This window comes from Physcomitrium patens, chromosome 7 (assembly GCF_059467195.1).
Source record: "Physcomitrium patens ecotype Gransden chromosome 7, ASM5946719v1, whole genome shotgun sequence".
NCBI lineage: Eukaryota > Viridiplantae > Streptophyta > Bryopsida > Funariales > Funariaceae > Physcomitrium > Physcomitrium patens.
This window is the reverse complement of record NC_143416.1, coordinates 11,835,778-11,859,177: the sequence shown is the minus strand read 5'-3', so window position 1 is coordinate 11,859,177 and position 23,400 is coordinate 11,835,778. Positions and strand designations below refer to the sequence as shown.

At 40.1% G+C, this 23,400-nt stretch overlaps 2 protein-coding genes and 1 long non-coding RNA gene across 6 annotated transcripts; 1 reads left to right on the top strand and 2 right to left on the bottom strand.

Annotated features, from left to right (window-relative positions):
• Positions 1 to 273: 273 nt before the first annotated feature.
• LOC112284303 (putative calcium-binding protein CML18) lies at positions 274 to 1,506 on the bottom strand. The gene has a single exon (XM_024524002.3). It carries the CDS (start codon positions 1,233 to 1,235, stop codon positions 633 to 635), a length of 603 nt encoding a protein of 200 aa, XP_024379770.1. The 5' UTR covers positions 1,236 to 1,506; the 3' UTR covers positions 274 to 632.
• Positions 1,507 to 3,547: 2,041 nt separating this feature from the next.
• Positions 3,548 to 5,602, bottom strand: LOC149988564 (uncharacterized). 2 transcript variants are annotated; one of them, XR_016504192.1, is made up of 2 exons: positions 5,408 to 5,602; positions 3,548 to 3,937 (listed from the first exon to the last, which is right to left on the bottom strand). It is a non-coding gene; the product is annotated as an uncharacterized LOC149988564 (long non-coding RNA). The 2 variants fall into 2 exon arrangements; XR_016504193.1 differs by having other exon boundaries at positions 5,276 to 5,584.
• A 4,072-nt stretch (positions 5,603 to 9,674) lies between these two features.
• Positions 9,675 to 21,753, top strand: LOC112284485 (uncharacterized). Of its 3 annotated transcripts, none has more exons than XM_024524311.3 (12): positions 9,675 to 9,936; positions 11,727 to 11,954; positions 12,240 to 12,316; positions 12,661 to 12,699; positions 12,994 to 13,287; positions 13,839 to 15,922; positions 16,056 to 16,933; positions 17,218 to 17,481; positions 17,688 to 18,905; positions 19,084 to 19,308; positions 19,649 to 19,789; positions 19,899 to 21,753. In XM_024524311.3, exons 2-12 carry the CDS (start codon positions 11,772 to 11,774, stop codon positions 21,108 to 21,110), a joined length of 6,615 nt encoding a protein of 2,204 aa, XP_024380079.1. In that variant the 5' UTR covers positions 9,675 to 9,936; positions 11,727 to 11,771; the 3' UTR covers positions 21,111 to 21,753. The 3 variants fall into 3 exon arrangements, with proteins under 3 accessions (XP_024380079.1, XP_024380077.1, XP_090108112.1); XM_024524309.3 differs by having other exon boundaries at positions 17,679 to 18,905; XM_090251986.1 differs by lacking the exons at positions 9,675 to 9,936; positions 11,727 to 11,954; positions 12,240 to 12,316; positions 12,661 to 12,699; positions 12,994 to 13,287 and adding an exon at positions 13,502 to 13,594 and having other exon boundaries at positions 17,679 to 18,905.
• The last annotated feature ends 1,647 nt before the right edge of the window (positions 21,754 to 23,400 follow it).

The following is a 23,400-nucleotide window of genomic DNA, read 5'->3' as shown; positions in this document are numbered from 1 at the left end:
CTCCAGTCAGGCACGCTGCATCTCAAGCGCTACAAACCATGACTTCGTTAGACATGCCGTTCACACTGTTCTCCTTCTACTTCACACTAGACTGGCACGGCGAGAAATTTGACATTTGCAGATCAAACACATCGTTAGACTCTGGAATGAATCAGTTCATCAAAACCCACTACGGGAGGTGTGGCAGAGCAGGAGAACCAACCATCCGGCGGTTTCTAGATCGTCAGTATCAAACACGGTACAGATGTGCCGATGTATGCCTGTACAAGTGTGTCCAAGTAGTAGCGGCTTCTGAGGGCTATTTGTTCATTATATCAGATTTGTAGCATTTGGAATATGAAAGTTGACTGTTATCTCGTATAGCTGGGACATAACCTGTGGCATCTATTTCTGATGAAGGGAAATATACTGTAAATTGAGCGTAATTCTGGTTATGATACAAAGTAGATATTACATGAGACATACTACTGCCTATAGAGACATGATCAGTAGGGAATGACACAGAGCAAGTGGCGGACCGTGCACTGGCACGCTGAATTTGACAAAATCTCATATGCCCGTATTCTTTGTCAACTAAGCAACTGGATTCTGAATGTGAGTGATGTCTATTGTACAAGGGCCGGATGAAACCATCAAACAGGAATGTCCAGGCTCGACGCCGTCGTCATGGCTGCGGCAAATTCAGGAAAACTAATTCTCCCATCGCCGTCTATATCGGCCTCCCGGATCATGGTCCATAGCTCCTTCACAGACAACGTCTGCCCGAGCTTCGCCATCGAATGAGCAAGCTCTGCTGCCGTAATAAACCCATTTCCATCCCGATCAAACGCCCGAAACACTGTCAATAGCTCCTTGTCATTGTACGCCACCGTCTTCACCAATTCCGGTCCCATTAACGCGACAAATTCCGCAAACTCAATCATCCCATTCGAGTTCGTGTCCGCCCGCCGCAGCAACGAATCCAGCTGATACCCCTCCGGCTTCAACCCCAGGCTCCGCAGCATCAAACCGAGCTCTAGTTCCGTAATGCTCCCATCCTGATCTCTATCAAACCGCGAGAAAATCTCCCTAAGCTCCGCTAACTGCTCCTTGCAGAGTGACACTCCTCCGACCACATACTCCTTCTCAACTGCCGCCGCCATCACCACCATCGCACCAGCCTCCTCTACCTCGACTGCACTCGCCCTACCACCTTTCCTCGAACTCAACTCTCGTTCCAACCTATTCGATTCCATCACCAACCCAATGCTCCAACTTAAGGCGGCGAAACGTCCGATCGGCCACGAATCTGATTCGATCCCTTCGATTCCAGTCAGTCAGTCACCACCCCCGATCTGCTTTCAGTGCGTGGAGGGAGTGGCTCTCGCCGTAGTCGGCGTCCAAAGCGCGTGCGAAGCTGAGGACCATTAACGCCCCAACTCACACCCGATTCGCAAAAATCTCGGTTGAGTCTTCGACGAGCACACTCGGCAGAATTCAATGCCGATCACTGGACAATATCATCGATCTAATAATGATCTATAGGATCTTAATTGGGGCGATATTTGTCAACGAGCACGGCATCTCGGCGCCCAGACTCGAGACGTGGCCCAGAGATTGCGCGGTTGTGGGACCCGACGGTGCTGACGCCGCCGCCGCAGCCCTGGAACCCATCACCGCGTCGGAGCCCTTAATCGTGCGGCTCCGGTTCCATCGCGGAACCTTTGCTGACTCGTTTAAGGGAACACGGTGACATGGTACCCCGTGTTTGCTTGTTTTAATGCCTACGTGTATCGAAAGAGTGTCTATTACCGTGTGAATGGGTTGTAATTTCTAATTGCAACAAATCACCAAAGTGTCTTGTCATTACTCACACTCGTAATCTGTATTGATCACTGATTTTATTTTTATTTTTTATAATTTGGGTTCTTTTTTGTTTATGTTTTTAACTTCAACCAGGAAAACCGACCTTTTGTATTGTTAATAAGTGTTTGTGCTGTGTAATTTGGAGTTACGCATGCATATTGAGAGATGTTGAAATTGTAGAATAAGTGAGAATATATTATGAAAAGATGGATTTGATTTTACATATTATCACATTGCAACTGAAATGAATTTAGAAAACATTTTGAAATAATCATAGTAAGAATAACAAATTAGATTTATTCGTTCATGAACAAATTGTGGGTGAGTTCAGCAAGGAATCGATTCGGATGATATCCACCACAAAATGTCGGTTGAATGAAAAAACGAGACCCAGAGAACTCACCGACATCCTGAGTTTCTTGTCGGTACATGTGCATGTAAGTGCGTGTGGATGTACTTATGGTGAAGTACAAATTTTACATGAATTTGTTGTCATCCCCATGTAGGTATTGTACTGATTAGTGATGTTTTGGAACATTCGAAATAATAACAGTTCTGTTCGATCACTCTTTGATGGAAAGTTGCTAAAACCTTGTTTACACTTTTCGATGACTTGCACTAAAAATTACATATGAAAGCATGAGCCATCTGAGACAATGTATAACTAAAAAGATTACCCGAGTAAATTTTAACTGTAGATTTCCTCCCCTCGTCGCTAACCAATTTAAACGTGGATGCGGGTGGAGTTGCAATAGTTTTGCAGGACTGTAATGCATGTTCAAAGCTTCATCCATTGATAACTTCTTTGGAAAGATAGAATGGTCTCTGCTTCTGTACGGGGTTTAAATTTTTTAAGTATAAATGATAATAGAACTCCATCTAGATGATAGTTGTCAACAATGACTGCTGTTTAAAACTCCTGAAAGTCTGGATCGGAGTCAGTAAAATTTGTATTCTGGAAAAACTTTCTAACTTCTCTTCAGGGACTCAAAATCCGTGAGACACATTCTCTATGAGATTCTTTTCAAAATGAATTCGTGTAATATTTGACAACTAGTTAAATTTTTTTGCACATGAATAAACCCATACACCTCGGTGTCGCGACAACATCTAATCTCAACCTTACAAGCATATTAGGTTTGACTACATGTGCAGTGACAAAGAATTGTGGTTGAGTGAATTTAAAGTCAGCAGCATATCCATGTTTTGACCAACTACGAGTAAAATATACATACCACGGGAACATAAATTGGTCGGTAAAGTTGCGCGTAAATAAAAGAAGTAGGAACAGTATTCAGTGTTTTCAACCCTAATTTACTAGGAGGAGCGGGCATGTTATTCTAAATCGGGGATCAAACAATCAGAGTTAGGTCAGGTCACTCAGCATTGATTGTGGAGCGTGCTGCACAGTACACAAAAAAGAACTCCCAAACAGGCAGTCTAAAGCCTATTAGAATCAGTCTAAAATCAAGCCGGATCTGCACTTGGGTGATAATCACTATCGAGACAAGAGTGCACACGATGAAAGGTAGTTTGTAGGGGGATACTGGAAATTTTCCTGATCCATATGGGACGGTTGCAGCAACAGATAATGCCAACACTGGGAAAGTGCAAGCCTGAAATCCAGGAGTTCGTGGCCCCAATCGCCTGATAAAATATTGCGTGAGGCACCGTGCTATATTCGCACCGAGGCGACAGAAGGCAGTCAATGAAGAAGAATAACCTTCGCATATTAAATTTCACTAGGTGAGAGAACCCTAATGTTAGAGTGTACATTTCTCCGCGATCTGCAACCTTAAGTAAAAAAGAACAGAAACAGGTATTATAGAAAAGTGGATGGAACAGTGCTTTAGACTTTCTTGCTCAAGAGCTCGGAGTCCACGACACTATCTGGCTCTGGTCCAGACACTCAATTCTTTTTTGTTGAATAGGAGACAGCCTACCAACTTCCTTTACAACACATGTAGCCTTCTGAATATCAGTTCATTTCTTGGCGCCAAGTAATTGATGGCCCCATCAAGTGCCGAAGAAACGGCGATATCCACCTTAAAGAATGATCTCTATGGACGGCGAGATTTGTTGACGTGAGCACCTACACAAAATTCAGCTCTAAAAAGTCAAATTTGATACTTCAAGCTTTCATACTTCCAGGAGCATACGAGAAGATTTGCCTGGGTTTCCGTTAATTTAGGGCCATTGCATTCCGATTTCAGCACTCAGCAAATAGTCACCATTGGATATGTGCATGAAGCAAATGAACGTGTTTTTTTTAGGAGGAAAATGAGACAAGAACAGCACCCCGCTGGTGAGTCTATCTTCTATGTTAGTAATCAGGACAGAATGCAAACTACATTTAATATCACCTGGACACGATTAATAAACTCAGGCCGAAAAAAATTTACTGGCTAAACTATTCATTAATCTAGTTGATTTCCGTGAATAATTTTAAGTATGCAGGCTACGACGAAATTTGGAGGCTTGTTATGGCGCTCTCTACGGATTCCAGTGCATTGCTCGGTTCATTAGCTCCGTAAGCAAAGACATGATGGGGAAGCACAAGTTCCACCTGAGAAGATAGCAGGTACGACACGATGTCCAAGCTCAAATCAATAATTTCGAGTGAGTGTAAAATACCGTGTCCAGCTTTCAGAGTGACCAGCTGAGAGTTGTAAATCAAGACACTAGCACAACGGCCTACAAGGTCAGCTCGAACGGAGAGGTCCATTGCAAATCTCTCTCGACTCCGATTCAAATACTGGTACTCCGGATATTCAAAGCAATGAATTAAGAGGCATCTACATTCGGTGAAAGCTAAGATGATTCTAAGACGCATCTATTCAAGCCAGAGGTTCTTTATCTAATGATGACTTCAACATAACACATTCAGAAATGCATCTAGCTAGGTCCAATTCATGCAGCGCCAATTCTGACAGTTACGGCGCTTTGCAGCGATTATTACAATGACGAGCTCAATGATTGATATGTTTGTTTGCGGTTTTCAAGAATCTAATAGAGCAGTTTATGTCCACCACAAACTGAAAACCTACGTTTTATCGTGCGTGAAAAGACATCAAAGCTATTGAGGCACTTCATGACTTAACCACGGCAACTTCAATAAGCACAGCACCTTCAGCACCAGAAGTTTAACTATCACCCAATTCGTGCCCAGAGACCATGTATGACTTGCTATTCATGTGATCTCAAACCTCTAAACCTTAAAGCTTCATTCATATATACACAACAGGATAAATCAATTGCTGACGACAACTTCTAATGACAGTTTAAGATGCTTACTTACATCTCTCTCACCCTCAGTCTCACTTTCTCCGACACGAAAACAAGAGCTAACTCTCAAGATGATTCACCGAGTAAAAATATGTTCATTAAAAAAACACATAAAGTTCGTGCGAAACATCATTTTCATACTCACCTAAACCTCCAAATTCGAACAACGTGACAATGAGAAAGCTTGTGCATTGAATGCTATGAACGATGAGCGAAACCAAAGTGGTAGGCGAGTTCAACATTGACATCAGACAGACAGACAGACACGCAGACAGACCGTGAGACTAGGTCGTCTATGAATTCCTGGTGCCGCAGCTTCGGTTCGCAGTGCCGCCGTCTCCTTCCAAAAATCGCAAATGAAGCAACCCTCGAGCACATTTCGCTTCAATGGTCTTCCGCCAGAGGCCACGCCCATCGCCATAGCTCCTCATCTCTCCACTACCTCACTGCAAGGGCGTCATCGTCCACACCGTCCCCCAAGCAACACAAAGCCACATTCATTGAAACCATGAAGGACAATTTTCATCCATGTTTTTCATTCATGTGTTGCATCCACTGTGTTTCATCTTTGTCATTCCCCTATATTATTTCATCCGTATTCTTCATCTATCTCTTCATCCAGACCAGGAGGAACTGAATGGATCGAGTGAGACAGTTCTGGAATGATATTGGCATTACATGGTCGTTTTTCAGTTATAACATAATTTGATTTTTATTCGTAACTTCTAAAATTGACTAATGTGAAACTTTCATCTTTTTCTTCCACAAAATGGATATTTGAAATTATTTATTTTGCAAACTCGTTATTCTTATTAATGATTTTCTGAATTACTGGAAAAAATATATTTATTTTAAGACCTCGATTTGATTACAATTTGATATTTAAATTAAATGGTTGTAGAAAAATATACACGAGCAAAATTTTGGTTGAGACATCACATTAAAGATAATATTTGGAAATAGAGTAGTTTTACAAGAAAGTGCTTGTAGACCTTTAAAATTGGAAACCAATAATTCTCACAAAATCCTATTCATGGACAAAAATATAATTTTTGATATATAGACATTGAAATTCTTTAAGATGGTTAGTGTGTAAAAGCATTCATTACTATGCTCATGACTATGTGCTAACCAATACCAATAAAACAAGATTTTCCATTGTGTACTAGTTTTGATATATTTCTTGTATAAAACAATTAAATAAATAAACCAATGGGATAAACAAGAGGAGATAGAAATCATCTTTGATTGGTTGTACATCTCATTATTTTCATCAAAAGTGAAGCAACAACTCAACTTTTGATCAATCGGAGATTAAAATCCACATGTTATTGCTACAAAGAGTAGTAGTGTGAGATCACAGATGTAGAACTCAGAAGGTCCCAACTAAGGTTGTGAAAAGCAAAGCTACTTTTATGGTTGTAGTAGATTCTATCCGATAACATTTGTGACATTAAGTTTTTGAGAGAGAATTGTTTGGATATTGATTAGAAAGAATATGGTTGGATGTTTGGTGTTAGTGTAAGAGTGAGGATGGGTTGCAAGAGCAAAGATGGATGATTGATGTAAAGATGGCGAATTGGAGCTTAGATGTTGTGAAGGAAGAGGAGTGTAGAAATTAAGAGTGCATGGAATTAGATAAAGCGCGTGGCTATGGCTTGCAAGTGCAGTTGTTGTACCAAGTGTTGTACCTTGGCATTTCTTGTGTGCCCCATATTGCCTATGCTGATGTAGGATCTCCTGAGATTATGCATTGGAATGATGTTCAACTGCACCAACATAGAGTGATGGTTGGGACTTGGGCACTAACATGCACTGCAACTAATAAGAGTCTCAAGGTTTTGTGACAATGGCACAGATTCAGCTAATGTATATACATATTGTGTATGACTATGTATTTATGTTTGATTGACCATGAGAAATTTTAACAAGTGATATTAATTATCAGTTGTTGCACATTATTCATTTTAAATTCATATTTGAGACATTTTTTATTCCCAACTGAAAGACGGACCTATATTGGTTGATTGACTATATTACTCATTGATATGTCTGCCACTTCTGTACTTGAAAATGTAACAATAGTTGTTGCATTTGTTTCATGGAACTACTGTTATGCCAATTCAGACATGTGTCTTTTATTAGCCATTCACTTGTTAATATCTTCAACAAAGTTTGGAGTACAAGATTATTCTTATTTAATACATTTACTTTTAATGGCCAATTATAGTCAGTTGTGTCTACTGTGCAGCACATGATCTTTTTATTAGTGATACAATGGCTGTATCTTTATTTAGCCATGCATTTACTGATTCAAATGATGGAATGTGCATGATGGAATGATGGGTTTATTATAGCATGCATCAATTATCTCAATTCTTATTTGCATGATGTGTTGTGCCTACATTTGACATCTGGTTCTTTGTTTAAAAAAAAAAACTACTACTTTGCATTTCTTGAAATATGTGAAGGTCAACAATTTTTCACAATAAAAAAACTTGAATGCTTGTTCTTATTTGTATGTGATTTGGTATAAAATGATGCAATTATAAGTTTGTTATTTAACAACTGGATAATGGCAATCTCTAAACACATTGCAGGTGCAGTTGCAATACAGCAATAACCAGATTCTTAGGCTAAAATTACTCCTGATTTTATTATTTCCAGTAAACTTCTTTAGATGAAGAAATGAATAAATATTGTATTTGTACAAAAACATATTTGTTGGTTGAGTCTAGTTGTTTATTCATTTTAATTCTATTAGATCCACTTCAACTTTATAAAGTTATACCAACTATTTGAAATCTGCTTTGAAAACAGTATTCTGGATTTCAGTCTCATGTCAAATTACTGAATTTTGCAAGAATAATTACATATATATATATATATATATATATAAATATATAAATACTCATTCACCCAAACTGATTATTCGTTTGGTGTTTCAATTAGACAACTTACATCTTTAAAAAAAAATAACAATAAAATAGTTGCACTGCAATTCAACGAGATAAGTGTGTTGTGAATAAAAATGTTTTAGCATAATAAGTAATGATATTCACTTTAAAATGTTAATTTTTTACTTTCTAACAATTCATAGTTATATATAATGTGTTGCTAATGCCACCAAAAATTTGCTACTACTGCTACAAATTTTATTTTCTAAATACCAACATTATTTTGTTCTCTGAATACCAACATGGTATAATTAAAGTATTCAAATTACACTTCAATCACCAAGCATTCTGATGGAAGAGGTGATCTAATTTGTGAAGATTGGGGTAGTGGATGCAACTATGAACAACTTGACTTATGATTTGAGAGGCAAATGGATGTATTAAATGGCAAATCAGTCAAATGTTACTTCTACATGTTAATGCGAGTGCTCTAACTCACATGTATCACATCAATATTATTTTGTATTATGCAGTAAGTTGCATTCATTGAATTATTTAATTTATAATATTTATAATTCAATTCACTTACAAAAATTGTTTAATATTTCCTTATAAAACTTAATGTTGATAATCAATAATTGTTTTTGTAAAATTCTACTTAGTTTCAATTTTACATCTTGGATTGTAATTAGACTTGTTTAATTGAAATTATGCTGTATTTTATTTGATTGTTTGAATAAGATCTCAACATGTATCAAATTTTATTTGAATAGATTCACAGAGCATAGTATAACATACTTTAGTTTGAATTATTATTTTAAAGTTCATAATATTTCTCCATATTTTATCGATATCTTTAACATTACATTAGTTTTTTAAAAAATCTAATATATATATATATATATATATATCTGTTAAATTTTACTCCGCATTCCTTCTTTTTTATTTTTTTTAATATCACACACCATTTCAGAAAAAAAGAATGATTTTATTTAAAAGGCTTGGTATTAAAAAACAGCTTACACTAAGAACTGATAATAAAACACCTCCCAATAAAACTTGTTCAATACTAGTACTATGTGTTCTTAAAAAAATATACAAGTTCCAATTTTGTCAAAATGAAAATAACTATGTGGTCATGAAATTTGACATTCAAGACTATATCTATTCAGGTGTAACCAATTTAACTAAACTAATTCAGCTGAAATGAACTCATATCAACCCAGATTACACAAAACAGTTTTTATGTTTTATTTTTTAGAACCCACTTAAATATTTTTCTATGATTTTATCATCGAATAAAAGTCCTCAAGAATCACTTCAAAATCTCACTCATATTTTTCAACACAAAAATATATACAATCTGAAAAGTGATAATTATTTCAAGATGGTCAAGGAACTCCCATTTTTCTATTAATAACAACACATGAAAGGGAGATCCCGGGATTCAACGTGCCGGGACGGGCCGTCATCAGTGCAGCCGTAACCCGGCCTGGTCCCACTGGGACGGGTAAACGAGGACAGGCCGGGCCGGGTGGTTTGGGCCAAAGCCCGGCCCGGCCCGACCCAGAGCGGGCAGAGCGAGAGTGGAGCAGGAGGAAGCAGGGAAGGGGGATGGAGCGTGTGGGTGGAGGAGCACATTCTAGGGTAGTAGCGAGACGAGGAGGGAGGAGGAAGTGGATCGGGGGCACTATAATCTGGTTTCGGAGACCATGCTACGGCACAGGAGCGGAGGGTTTATGGCGCTGCATCAATTTTCATCGCCACTTTGGGAAGGAGACACTACCAGGATTTTTTTAGAGCGGTACCGGGAGTTATGAGGTGGATTTACGGGAGGAGCTTGAGGAAACGGAGCCACATCGGGAGCCTAGGGTTTTGAGTTCACGGGGTTTTGGAGGCACGAATTTGAGTGAGTAGCGCTACTTTTCGGCACCGTAATGTGATGCATTGGTTGGCTGAAGGTGGATTCTCTTAGGAGGTTAAAGTTTCCAAAATCCTGCTCAGGGAGAGTGGAGGGTGAATGAAGCAAATGGCGATGGTTGACGTTGCCTCTAGATTTTCATGCTACAATGTGCATTCCGCCGAAGTCTACAGTAAAAAGGGGCATTTCTTTAGGTTAATTGCAGTTGAGGGATGTCTGAGTGGCAGTGCTGAGTGATTGGGCGGGGGCTCACGTGCTTGCGTTTCATCGGTGTGGCTCTAGTTGAATGCGGGCGAATTGGTGATTGATACGGTGGTAGGAGAGGGTTTAGAGTAGTGTTAAGGTTAACGTTGCGTTGTCCATTATGGTTAAGCATTTTGGGAGAGCCGATAATGAAAGAGAGAGGGAGTGCTAAATTTTGTCGAATGAATGGAGGAATTTTGTTGAGTTACTATGAAAGAATTCGATTGCGGGAGCAAGTTTAGCAAGAGATAACGATGTAAAGTATGGAGATGCTTTTGGTGCGGGCCACTAGTTCTAGGAGGTTTGGCTTTGAAATTCTATCTCGTCTTTTGTTGCGCACCTAGCTACCAAGGGCTACGCGCGCGCGTGCGCGCGTGTGTGAAATATTAGGAAATTAGACATGATATGACCTGTATATTAAGTCCGGGTGACAGTTCAAGTACTAGGTTAAGCTTTCGCTGCTCAATCCGACGACTATGTTCATTCTGGCGACGGGGCAAAGATCTAAAGACGTTGTATTGCAATAAAGTCCGTTCTTCAAGGTTTAAATCCTCAAATCTGGGTTCTTTTTGGTGGTAATGGGGTGAAGGGGGGGGGTGGGGCATACAATAAAAGGATGTACACGTAGAAATATTCCTGCCCTTTGAAAATATTACATTCGAAGGTTGTATTTTGTTCACAAGCTAGGTGAAAACTTGTCTCAATATGTTATTCGACATACAGAAGTCGCGCGGAGAGATTGTACTAGGGCACATTCGAATCATTTCCAGTGAAATACTTTGTAAATATTCCTTGGTGAATATGTACATAGGAAATAAATTATATCTGATGGAGAGGATCGTAAGGGATAGTGGAGATGATTTTGTGCAACCCCACTCGATTATCCTTATAAGGTTAAGGAGCGTGGTATTTGTGCAAGTGCATAACTTATGGTACTCGATGCAGTATATTTATATTATCGGTATCGTATGAGGCCTAGGTCTGAATGCTATAGACCTTAGTACGGGCCCTTGCGTTTATGCTTGCAGCAATTCTTATTAGACCCTCAATATGTGAGAGGATACCTTCTGTTGAGTGGAAGTAGTCGTCTTAGTGGACTGCTATTTGTCAGTTTGTGCAAGTTCGTTTAGATAAATCGTGCATTTCGTCTATCAGGTTTCTCATGGGATATATTAATGTACACCGTGGTTGGGATAGAAGCTCTCGTCAGTAAAAGGGAGACATTCAAGTGGTTGAAATTGGAAGTCGTTACAGTGTTTCTGTTTCGAAACTTGAGTCTTCTTATTCTGTTTAAGATTTGTTACATGAATAAGATTTTATTCTGTTTTGAAACTCCAGTTTTATGTGAAGAATAGAGGATTTCCTCTGTCCATCTTTCTGTGTCGTTGAAACTATGAAGTTCCGCTGGGTATTTTCAGTTGTGTATTCCGTCTTTTGCGTAATCCGTGGACACCTTTTTTAATGTGTTTGTTTTCTGTATGTAGTTCATTTATTTCTGTTTATGAGACCTAAATTGGCATTTTGTTCGTGCTCAGATTTAAGATGGTGAAGTTCTAGTTCCTAAGTTATTCAAGTTTGATATGGACAAGGAAGTCAAGGAGGTCTTACAGTCCCAAGTTATTGCATTGAAAGAGGGAAAGATGGAGGCAAGCCTGCAGTGTTTGTCCCCGTTGGTTCAGCCCGCACCTCGTTATGAATCCTCGTCTGACAGAGTTCATTTACCAGCTACAATGCATTCAGTGATGGCCGAGACCACAAACGATGTAAGAATTCTGGAAATTACTTTTGAAAATCAAAGTTTTATCATTTATTTATTATATTTTGATAAAACCAACAACCTATCTTTGTGGTCCTGCAACTCTGAAGTATCTTGAATTTTCTTTTCTTGACATGAATCCACCTTTTCAGCTATGCATACAATATGTTTTTCTCCTTACCAATGGCTTATTATGTTCTTGTTGATTGGTTCAAACCATGTCGGTGATTGTTGATCGGTTCTTTGCCGTTTAATTTGTTTATTTATTATTATTGTTCTTTGAGAACTACAGGCAGAAGATCGATTTACAAGGCCCAGATCGGCATCTTTCGCAAGTTCAGTGCAGCCCAAGTCTGCAAATATAACAAGGTGAGTGTGGGTTGCATGATACGAGGGTGTATTTTAAAGTGTTGTTTTGGTCGCAGTATGAATGGTGGAACATTAACTTGCTCCTCTCTTCTTTTTACTTTTTATTTTTAATTTTTTTTATTTCTTAAATTTTATTTTTTACACCCTCCTCTCCCTCTTTTAGTTCATGGATGTGGACGTGCGACGGGCTGTTGTCAGTCTTGTCAGGTTGCCATGAAGAACCAGGCCGTATGCAGCCTATATGATCAGATATGATGCTGCAACTCTTGAAATCGGGGCATGAAACTTCGGATGCTTTTGTGTGTAGCTTTTTTACAGCGATTTAGCGTGTTTCTTCATTGCAGGACTGAACCTCCGATTGATAGGAAAACGATCAGGCATATGTAAGTACATGTTCTTCATACTAACAAGGCTTCAGCATCACCATCATTCAAAAATAAAATAAAATAAAGAACACTAAAAGAAAAGACGACCGAAAAACCTCTCTCTCTCTCTCTCTCTCTCTCTCTCTCTCTTACACACACACACACATAAAAGTAACCAACATAAGTTGGAAAACGTTTCGTGAGTGCAAGTTATGTGTTTTAAGCATGCCATGGGACCTGTTTTTGTTACCAGTTTCAGAGTAAAATTTTGAGCGTCAGATTTATCATACTAAAGTGGATTGGTACATGCAGAGGTCGCTTTGAGGTCCGGAGAGGTAGGTTCGACAATTGGGATGACCATGATGGTGAAAATTTGAGTTGGCTTAGTTCTACACGGGATCTTCGAAATTCAGATGAGGCACGTAGGGGGAAGGATGATCGAGTTCTGGGAAGAAGCGATGATATAGATAGGAAGGAAGAAAGAGGACTGAGACGTCTGGACGAGAGATCAGAACGAGATGAAATGCGTCGCGTTAGGAGTGATGTGTTTGGTGAAGTATCGTCAGTTCGTGGGCTCACCATTATGGATGAGCAAGAACGAGACAGGTGAGTTGCACTTCTCTATCATGTCTTATACATGTAAAGCTCAATCAACTGGTGAGGTCCTGTTATAGTGAATGGTTTTATCCTCTATCTCAACATTCTTCTTTGGTCTCTTTTGATGAATCGCAGAATTGTTTTGGTGCTTCATGCATTGACAATGCTTTCTTTTCATAGAGATTGTTCAGCAGAAAAATTGATATATCTTTTTTGTTGGCAGTCATTGCCTACACAATACATATGAACATTCTAGTTCAACAAAGACGTGATTTTTTGAGATGATATGATTTTCGAGTTTCTAAGTGATCTTCAGGTATACCTGAATGTGGGATTTGGGTGTACCTGGCTCTGATGTCACAACTTGAACTGGAATTTGCGCTGAGCAGTTAGGAGTATTAATTTTTACATGCTTTATCCACACTTCGCCTCCTCAATATATGCACACGCTTTTGTACGATTTCACTATTGAGGACCGATTACGCACACAAGAGCTTATCGTTGGAGATTTACATATAGATGAGTTATGCTTTGTTCATTGTTTATATTGCTGTGAGTAGGGACAGAGAATATCGTCAAGATGGAGGTAGCGGTGAAGGTGTCGGCCGCATGATGCAACGTAAGCCATCCTTCAGCGGACCCATGGCACAATTCGGCAGTGGTAAGGGTTGGGGTGTGGGCGACAAGAAGTCAGAGTTAAGTAGATTTGAAAGGTATGGCACTGGGAACCGAGATGGTTCCCGAGCAGAGTATGAAGGCAATAGTAGGGATTTAGGTTTCCCCTATGGATGGCGTCGGGAAAGAAGTCAATCAAGTGCTATAGCAAGACACTCTAGTTTTACATCAGGAAATAGGAGTTTTGGAGAGCATGGGGGTAAAGGCTCTTTGTCAGTAAGTTCTGGACATGACTCTCCTTTCGTCACCGGTCTGTCTTCCAACCAGGATTCTGATCATCCGTCTCCATCTAAGCGTCCACGCCTTGGTTGGGGTCAAGGCTTGGCAAAATATGAGAAGAAAGTTGGAGATACCGAAGATGTGTCTCCTTCAGTCGTAAGATTTGATTCTAAAAAGGATGGAGATGGCGAAATTCACTCGAACGCTGAAGAAGTTAAGAAGGGGAATGTGTCACACGAAAAGCTCCCAGAGGCAACTCCTAGCGGGGTAAGTTCCTCAGACTTACAGAAACCGTGTCCTATGGTAGGGATTCAACCCGAGGATGGGGAGGGCTTCAGTGATGGCCTTGAGAAGCGAGAGAAGAACGAGAACAAGTCTTTTCTGTGGCGAGACCATGTTAGGCGAGAGGAAAGTGGAGAAAATTCAAACTCGTGCGCTTTGTTGGGAATTATTCCAAGAATAGGAGATGTAAAGAACCCTGTTGTGACTGAGGAAATGCAAAGACTGGAACAAATTCCTGCATCACCTGTTCGGATGAAGGATTCTGCAAATAGTACGGAGGAACAAAAAAACGAGAGTAAATGTCCACTTTCTAATGGTATAGAAGAGCCAGAGTTGAACGGCCTTGATCCTGTATCACATGTCTTAGTGGAAGACAGTGAGAGTAGAGAAAAAAATGATGAGGTGACAGCATCAGAGCTGCAAGAAAGCGAGTCATTGGGAAGGAAGAACCAAAGCCTTGTGCCATCTGTCTCAAAGGTAGAGTGGGATTTCAAGTGCTCTGCGCATGCTAAAACAACTGAGGTTTTAGGGGATAGTCACCAGACCGGTATGTTATTTACAGAGACGCTTCCTCGTTCTGTTGATACTGTTATACGTCCTTCCTGTTCTGAGTTGTCACTGACTTTAGTGCCTGTTAGATTAAACAAATCATCAATCTGTTCTGAAAAAGATACTATCAGCACAGTCGCTCTTAGCAGACGTACAGATGGTGAAGATGAAACGATTTTATCAAGAGAATCTGTTCCGATCCCTATTCAAGAGAAGGCAATTGAGTTAATGCCTGAATGTGTTGTACCCGAATCAGTGAATATCGGTGAGAAGATAAAAGTCGAAGGTGTGCTGGAATTGGAGCCTGCTAGGAAACTATCAAAATCAATGGACTTAGATGAGGACGAGGACGTTAGAGGCGTGCCACTTGAATCAGCTGATTTGAACATAGACGAGGGCGTCGTAGTAGTGTCGAGCAGAAGCTCGCCGTTGAGTGCTGTTTCAGAAAAATCTAGTTATTACGAGGAGCAGTCTGACTATGAGGTGGCTACAGGTGGCAGTTCACTACAGGAGCATAGTCTATCGATGGAAGAGTCTCTTATGATGGAGAACAAAGAGAATGCTCGTTTGGCTGGAGCTTCCTTCTTACACCTTCTTCCAGAAAATCTTAAAAGAGAACCCTACCAGCAGTTGTACGACTCTCCTACCGAAGCACTTGTTTGGCAACACAATGTGGAAACTCATAAGAAGATAGAGGATATGTTGCTGAAGAAAATTTCTGAGAAGCATCACTTCCACAAATTCAAAGAACGTATTTTAACCTTAAGGTTTATAGCTCTCAAGGAGGCATGGAAGCAAGAACAAAAAGGTCTTTCTGGCTTAAGGAATCGTCCCAAATCAGTTAGCAGATGGGATAATGAGGGACGTAGTAGTCATGGACCTCCAAGTCAACGGTTTTCTTTGCGATTGCGTCCTCCCAGTAAGAATCACATTTGGCATTCGACAATTTAACAAATGAAATGTTATTCCTTTGTTTACTATTCAAATACTTATCCTACTTGAATTCATGTATTGTATCTTTGCTCGAATCTAATAAACCGTATCCATGATAGGTATGAACAGGCTTGATTCTGAATCGGATGCCGCGAAAGCGATGAAGAAGTTGATGAAAGAACCTCGGGTGGAAGCGCTACGTCCAGTTTTAAAAATGCCAGCCATGATCTTGGATGAGAAAGAGCGGGCTTCTCGTAGGTTTGTGAGTAGGAATGCACTTGTGGAGGACCCTGTTACTGTGGAGATGGAGCGTAAGACTCTCAATCCGTGGACAGAAGTGGAGAAGAAGATCTTTGTTGAAAAGTTTGCGCTTCACTACAAAAACTTCAAAGAGATCGCCTCGCACCTACAGTATAAGACCACAGCTGATTGTATCGAATATTACTACCGGAATCAAAAATCAGAATCCTTCTCAAAGTCTAAGGAAGGTGGGCACTCAAAATCTCTGGGCGACCGCACGAAACCAAGTACATTTCTTACACCCACTGCGGTAGCGATCAAGCGGAATCTCAAAGCAAATTGTGCTACAGTCGAGGCTTTGAACGTAGCCACTATGAACATGAAAGTGTCGCAGCTTAGTAGCCAAGTCTCAGAGCATGCAAAGACTATGACATCTTCAAATCATTCTTTGTCGATGCCGGCTGATGCGAAGATTCGAAAGTCGCATTTGAAAGAAAGTAAGGTGCTTGAAGTGATTCTTCCATCTGGGACCTCAGTTGAGACAGTTACGTCTAGTTTAATAAGTACTCCTTGCAGTGTTAGTTCTACTGCTGTTCCGTTAACAGATGAGTGCAAAGAGAAAGGCTTTGTGAAGGAGAGAGTAGGAAGAGGGCCTTCGGCGACTAGGAGTTCTCACTCAGAGCAACATCTTGCTGGACCGAAGAGTACACGGAGCACGTATCTACGACGCATGTCATCGAAGGCAGCCACACAAGAGGTTGGTTTTTACTATCTGCATTATATGAAGTCACGATCCATATTTAGTGTCGCATGTTAATTCTAAAGTCGTGGACTTAGCAGTAAGGAGATTTTGAGGTGCGAGTTCATGTTGTAGTCTAGTAATTCTAAGTCTTTTGTTTTTTTGTTTTTTTTTTTTCTAACATCTATATTGCTCGGGCTCTCACAGAATGCTAAGGGTCGTCTTCCAGTACCAAGTAAATTTTCATACAAATATAACTTCTGTGTATTTTTTACATTCTTTGCTTGTGATCTTTGGTGCAGGGTTCACAATGGACGGATGAAGAGAGAGAACTTTTCACCAGTGCTGTGGCTACACATGGGAAGGACTTCCGACTCATTGCTGCGCATGTCGGATCAAAAAGTCAGAGCCAATGTAAATCGTTCTTTAGTAAGACCAGGAAACGACTTGGTCTTGATGAATTGGTGGAACAGTTCCAAGCTAATGAAGCTGCAGCAATGTTAGTGCAAAGTTTTAGACACGACGCGGAATTGTTGCAAGAGGTGAAACAGATCAGTACTGCTCAGGTAAAGGTCAAGTTTTTCTCTTCTTCAATTTTATCAGGATATTAGATTCAATATTGCACTTTTTCCATGATATGAGTCTTACTTGTATTGATTCACATTTCTTGCTGCTCAAAATATTAGCTACGATATTATTGCTTAGTGTGATATTCAGTTATGCCTCAATGTTCTGAGAATTTTTTTAGACCCTGACATGGCAGAATGTGCAGATGGACGCTTCCGCTGGGGTTGTGGGTCACTCTGTGGATGAGCTCAGTGACACGGCAGCAGCTGTCAGCACTTTGGAGAGGCTCAAAGAGCAGTCAAAATGTTTTGCAAATGACATGTCAGATTTGAGCTTGGTTGCTGATGCAGCAGCAGCAATGGAAGAAATGTCGCTTATGAAGTCGGAAAGCCCATCACGAGATTTTTCAAATAACAAGCAGCTGCTAGAAATTGCGGAGCTTGCACATGAGCATTTAAAGGTTGAACCTTCGAATATTGCGGCGATAAGGCAAGAAGGAGAGGACGACAGTGAAACTACCAAGTCAGATGACAGCTGTCAGGTTGATACTCAGGCTGAAATTGACATTGTCGTGGATCAGGCAGCTGCTGCCTTGCTTGGAATGTCCGAAACATTAGTAGATAATTCGGGGTTGAAGAGAAGCAAGTCCGAGGCCAAGGTTGGTACTAGAACATCGCCTGTCAGCGTATTCTCTCGATCACAATCAGCCCGCTTATCAACCTCATCTCCTCCTTTACATGCTGTATTCGAGACAAACGTGTGTTTGACATCTGGGAGAAACTCACGACAGGCAAAGGAGAGGGTTAACTCTACAACATCATGCAAACCGACCACCAGGGATAGGCCTCAAGATATGCAGGATGCTCAAAGTGGTAGAAAAGGAAAAGACACGGGAGGTGGAGAGCCAAAGCTTCGGAGGGAGCCTACTTCATGGACGCAAGAGGAAAAGGAGAAGTTTGCTGTGATTTTACAAGAACATGGCAAAGATTGGACATTGCTGCACCAAAGTTTACCTTCAAAATCGTTGACTCAGATCAAGACATATTTCCAGAACTCTAAAGCTAGATCTAGGTTGCCTGCTGTAGTCAAGCTTATGAATGTGGTTCGGAGGGACGGTGGAAGTCGTAAGCGCAAGGCTGAGGGGTACGAGTCATCAAGGAAAGCTGCAGAATTGGGACCACCTTTTAAACAAAAGGTCCGAGCCAATGCGGCTTCTCATGAGTTCGATGATACTACTCAGGAGGAGGATAACTTATTTCGATCTGCGTCAGTTTCAGGAGGTACCGGTGTTGGGGTTGACATCCTTGCGTATGCAGCTCGCTTTGGTACTTATCCAGGTCAACCTATCAATCAGGATACTTTAAGTATGAATGGGATGCAGCACTTAGCTCGTCCAATGCCTACTTCAAACACTTACGTTCAGGTACTTCAAATTTGGCGCCAACCTTGAGTTTTTGTTCGTACTGGTATCCGTTAATCCTCTGTGCAAACTATAATCTTATTGTGTTCTAGTTTAGCAGGCAATCGCAATTTTGTATCTAAATCAACTACAAAAGTATAATAAAGCTAAGCCCGGCTCATGATTATGTCTTTCTTTGCAGGAAAGTAAACAGGATGGGCATCAAGCCTTTCGATCTGGAGCGAGACCCGTGTTACCAACACCATTGGGGATCCGTCCTCATGTTGGGGATGGTTTGCTACGCCAGCTTTCGAGTTCAGTTCCATCCAAGGCATGTAGTCCTGATCTCCAGGTACTATCTTCGAATGTGGGACCGCAAGCTGAGCCACCAGCCGCAATTCATCAGGTTGCTCAGCAAGTGCAACAGGTAAATCCGACACAAAACCTAATTTTTAATATTTAATTTTTTTTGTAGCTTTATCTTTATTGTTCTTGATTAAATGATGCAGACTTTCACAGCTGCTTTACAAATATTATCGTGGTCAGAACTAATGAGCGTGGGTAACTACTGCTAGGGATTGCCTTGAATAGTTTTAATTTTTGCTTCTTTCTCTGAAAGGGTGCCTAATGGGACTACATATTTTATCCTCCGTTGCTCGTGAGGATTAACCTGCGGCTTTACGTAGAATTCTAGAACATAGTCTTTAACATATGGAACAGTATATTTGGTTGTATCTTATGTATCATATACTGTTCTTTTATTGCAGATGCTCGCACAGCAGCAGCACCTTCAGAAGCAACTGGCACTTCTTATACAACAGCAAGCAGCTCTTCCGCAAGCACTGCTGCCGCAGCATCAACAAGCAACGGAGCAAACACTGCAAAGTGCACGGCCCCTTGAAGAGAAGGTAATTCTTTCAAAGGTGGATATATAAAACGCCTTGGCATTTCTTTCACTTAGAATGACACATAATTCCTCGAAGTAATGCTGACTAGCGCGCTTTAATTTGGAAACAGCTGCAACAAGTCGTTCAACAACTACAGCAGCAACAGGCTCTTGCACAGAGTCAGGAGGGGGAGATTCATAATCACATGCATTTCCAGTATCAACAGGCACCGCATGGACGGGGAATCTTGAAAGTGAAACCGATTCGAGAAGCCATTTCAAATCCTTTTGCAGATTTGGCAATTTTACCATCCCCTGATGTTTTGCAAAATCAGCACATTTCTCGAAATCAAGAAATCCAATTACAGCAGCAGGATCACTCTTTGTCACTAGGGATGAGAACAATTCCCTCAACGGCCGGTGGTAGCACAGCTGGACTCCATGAGAACCATTCCAAGACACTTGATCTACAGGATAGTGATACTGATACTGATACTGACTGTGAAGGTATGGGGAGTAAGCAGATGGTAGCGGAGGACTCACATCAGCGGATGAGTGTCGTACATTCAAGTTCTTCTGGTCAACAGCAAGGTGCAGCTCAGAGTACCACTTCGACATTATCAAGTGATTCTGAGCAAGTGAAATCTTGGGATGTGAAGTTATTTGGTCAATCTCTTCTATCCAAGCCAACAGCATTGCCCTCAACTATGCCACGCATAACAGGAAGCTCAATACAAGAATTTGTAAAGCCCAACATATCTTCTCCCGTGGCCACTGTGACATACCCTGCTGGATCCTTGTCAAAAGAGTTCAAGCCTTCTGAATCTCTTCCTTCTGCATTTGGGAGAGTTGGAGCTTCATCATCTGTTGCAGAAGGGCAGCCTACTTCGTGGGCAGGTATGTCCTCCCTGCTAGAAAAGTTGGGAGTGTATGGTGCGTGGAGTACAACAAGCAGCCTTCAGCTATCTGAAGTGACCGAACTTTCAAGGAAAGAACCTGATTCTGAAGGTACCCAAGATGCTGTTACATCTATGCCTACGATACCAGATCGTCAGCATACTGACAATCAAGACCTGGTATTGACATCTGAGCAGGGTCCACAAAGGGATGATGGACACCATGATGGTGAGAGGGAGTTGAGCGCTTGTCAATCGGAAACACGAGGCCGTGAAACTACAGTTGAAGAAACTCCGTTTCTCGGCAGAATTCAGAACTGTTCAAGTGAAAATGTAGTAAGCTTGGATGCAGGTCAATGTCAAATCGGGTTGGATTCAGCATTGCCAGCATCTCACATGAAGTCGTTTCCTACAGTTTCTGCAGAACCTGGACATTGGGGTGAGTGATTTTTCCAGATGAACTGTGATCGGGTTATTTCAAGATTAGGTTCAGCCAGCACTGTTTGGGTTTGCAAAACATGAATGTTGCAATGAATTACCCATTTATTGCACATTTCTTCGATAAGCGCTGGTGACAATCCTTTGTAAAAGGAGGCAAGGTTTCTCGAGCTGTGCTGAGAATTCTCATCACAAGCAGTCAGAATGGTACGAAACTGGGCATGTCTATTGTTCAAGGAAGACGTATTCAGGATGCGCATATGGACATCTGCATGTAACGGAATGAGCTCCCCAGGCAATGTGGATTGCAGTCGCAACTGCGGTGAAACTCTGAATCCTTGTATAGAAGTTCTTCAAGATGACAATGGAAGAAGTTTCATCTATGCAGTTGTCAAACCGATCTGTAGAGTTCAGGTAATGTCTGATTACCTATCCCTTTAAAGAACGGGAAAGTTGCAGACCATAGGGCTTTCAGCCTTGTTATTGATAGCATAGAGTGTTAGCGCATTAATTTCGTAGACGCACAAGAATGCAGATCTCCACTTTGTACAGGGCAACTACTCTTTGCCTTTGTATTATATTTTTTATATTCCCAAAAAGCATTCTCTACAATGCCTCAGTGAAAAAAGTTGGCCGCTTTCTGAAAAAAGAATTTTTCCAGTGTCGAGAAGTGAGCTTTTGTCATTCTGCAGACGTGTGGTTTTTCTTTTCTAACTAGATTCTTACTTAAGTGTGCCCGCAGTTAACTTAAATTTCAACAGCACTTACATCTTAACATCCCCGAGAATCTCTTTCAGAAAACCTCTTAAAAAAATGGTGGATTGTATTTTCTGCAAATATGAGTGAAACCTTGATAGGCATTCTTTCAATTCAATTTCTGATTTTAAATTTCACACCAGAGGATGGTCTTTAACCGTTACAATCTTGAGTAACTTCATGTGTGAACCAAAGAGAACGTGCTCCTATTTGTATATTTGATTCCTTTGTCATGGTTATGTATAATGATATATGTTTTTTTATCAAATTAATTGTATAGTACAAAGTAAGGTGCAATCTATCTTTTCACATGTTAGTTCCATGTGTAAAATTTATCTTAATCTGTATATTTTCTTTAAAATTTTACACGAAAAAGTTACATGTCGTATGTTGTTTGTATTTTACAGATTTTGGTATTAAAAAGTATAGTTGTTGATTTTTAATAGGATTCAAAGTGTATGAGTTTAAGATTTATGATTTCAATTCTAGCATTAGGGTATATTTTATTCTTATAGATTTTGGACACATGGTCAAAATCATTAAGACTAAATGTGAAGGATTATATGTTTAGAATGTGAAATATAAGGTATGGGATTTAAGACTTAACATATGGGATTTAAATTTTAGAGATTATGTTTTTGGTTGTGGATACAATACATATTATAGAAGCATTCTTTGTATTCTTCTTTTTAATTCTTAATTTCTATTTCATTAATTACTTTTGCATGGTTGTGGATTTCAAATAATATTTTTATATATATTTGAGTTTCATGAAATTTGGTCTAGTATTGTAAAGTCTAAGTAGGGTTTCATAATATGAATCAATTTGTTTACACAAATTTTTTCAGAAAAATAGTACCAAAATAAAAAAAAATCATTCAATCACACCAAGAACATTGATATGCAATTATGTAATGTGATGCATAGAGTGCATTATATTCAAACATTAAATAAAGGAAAATAATAAAGTGATCCAAACTTTTACTAAAGCGACCCATTTTATCTTCATCATCAATGCATCATTGTTGTAACAGGGCCTATATAGGATATTTATATTATTTGCATATAGAAATATGTAGGTGGAGTCGTTTTTGGAAAATTTCTAGAATTTAGGTTAAAGAGGTGGTTCATGTGGGATCCACCATAGAACCTTCTAAAAAGGCTTAAGGCGGTTATCTTCATGGGATCCACCATAGAACCTTCTAAAAAGGCTTAAGGCAGTTATCTTCGTGGGATCCACCATTAGGAATATTGTAGAAAGTTGCATAATAGTTAGACAAAGTACAGGACTGATTGAGGCCATATGAGAATTTGGTCAAGGATGGCTTTAGACTCTTTTTCTTTGTAAAGAGTTAAGGATATGAACTAGAAAATGATGCATAAACCAATGAAATCTGTGTCAAAGAAAAAGTGACAAAATAAAAATAAGGAAGTATGTATATTAAAAAAAAACTGGAATGGCTCATTGTCAAAAGATAAGAAAACTTAAGACTCTTGAAACTAGACTAGAAGCAAGAAAAGAATTGACAAGAGTGAAAAAAGC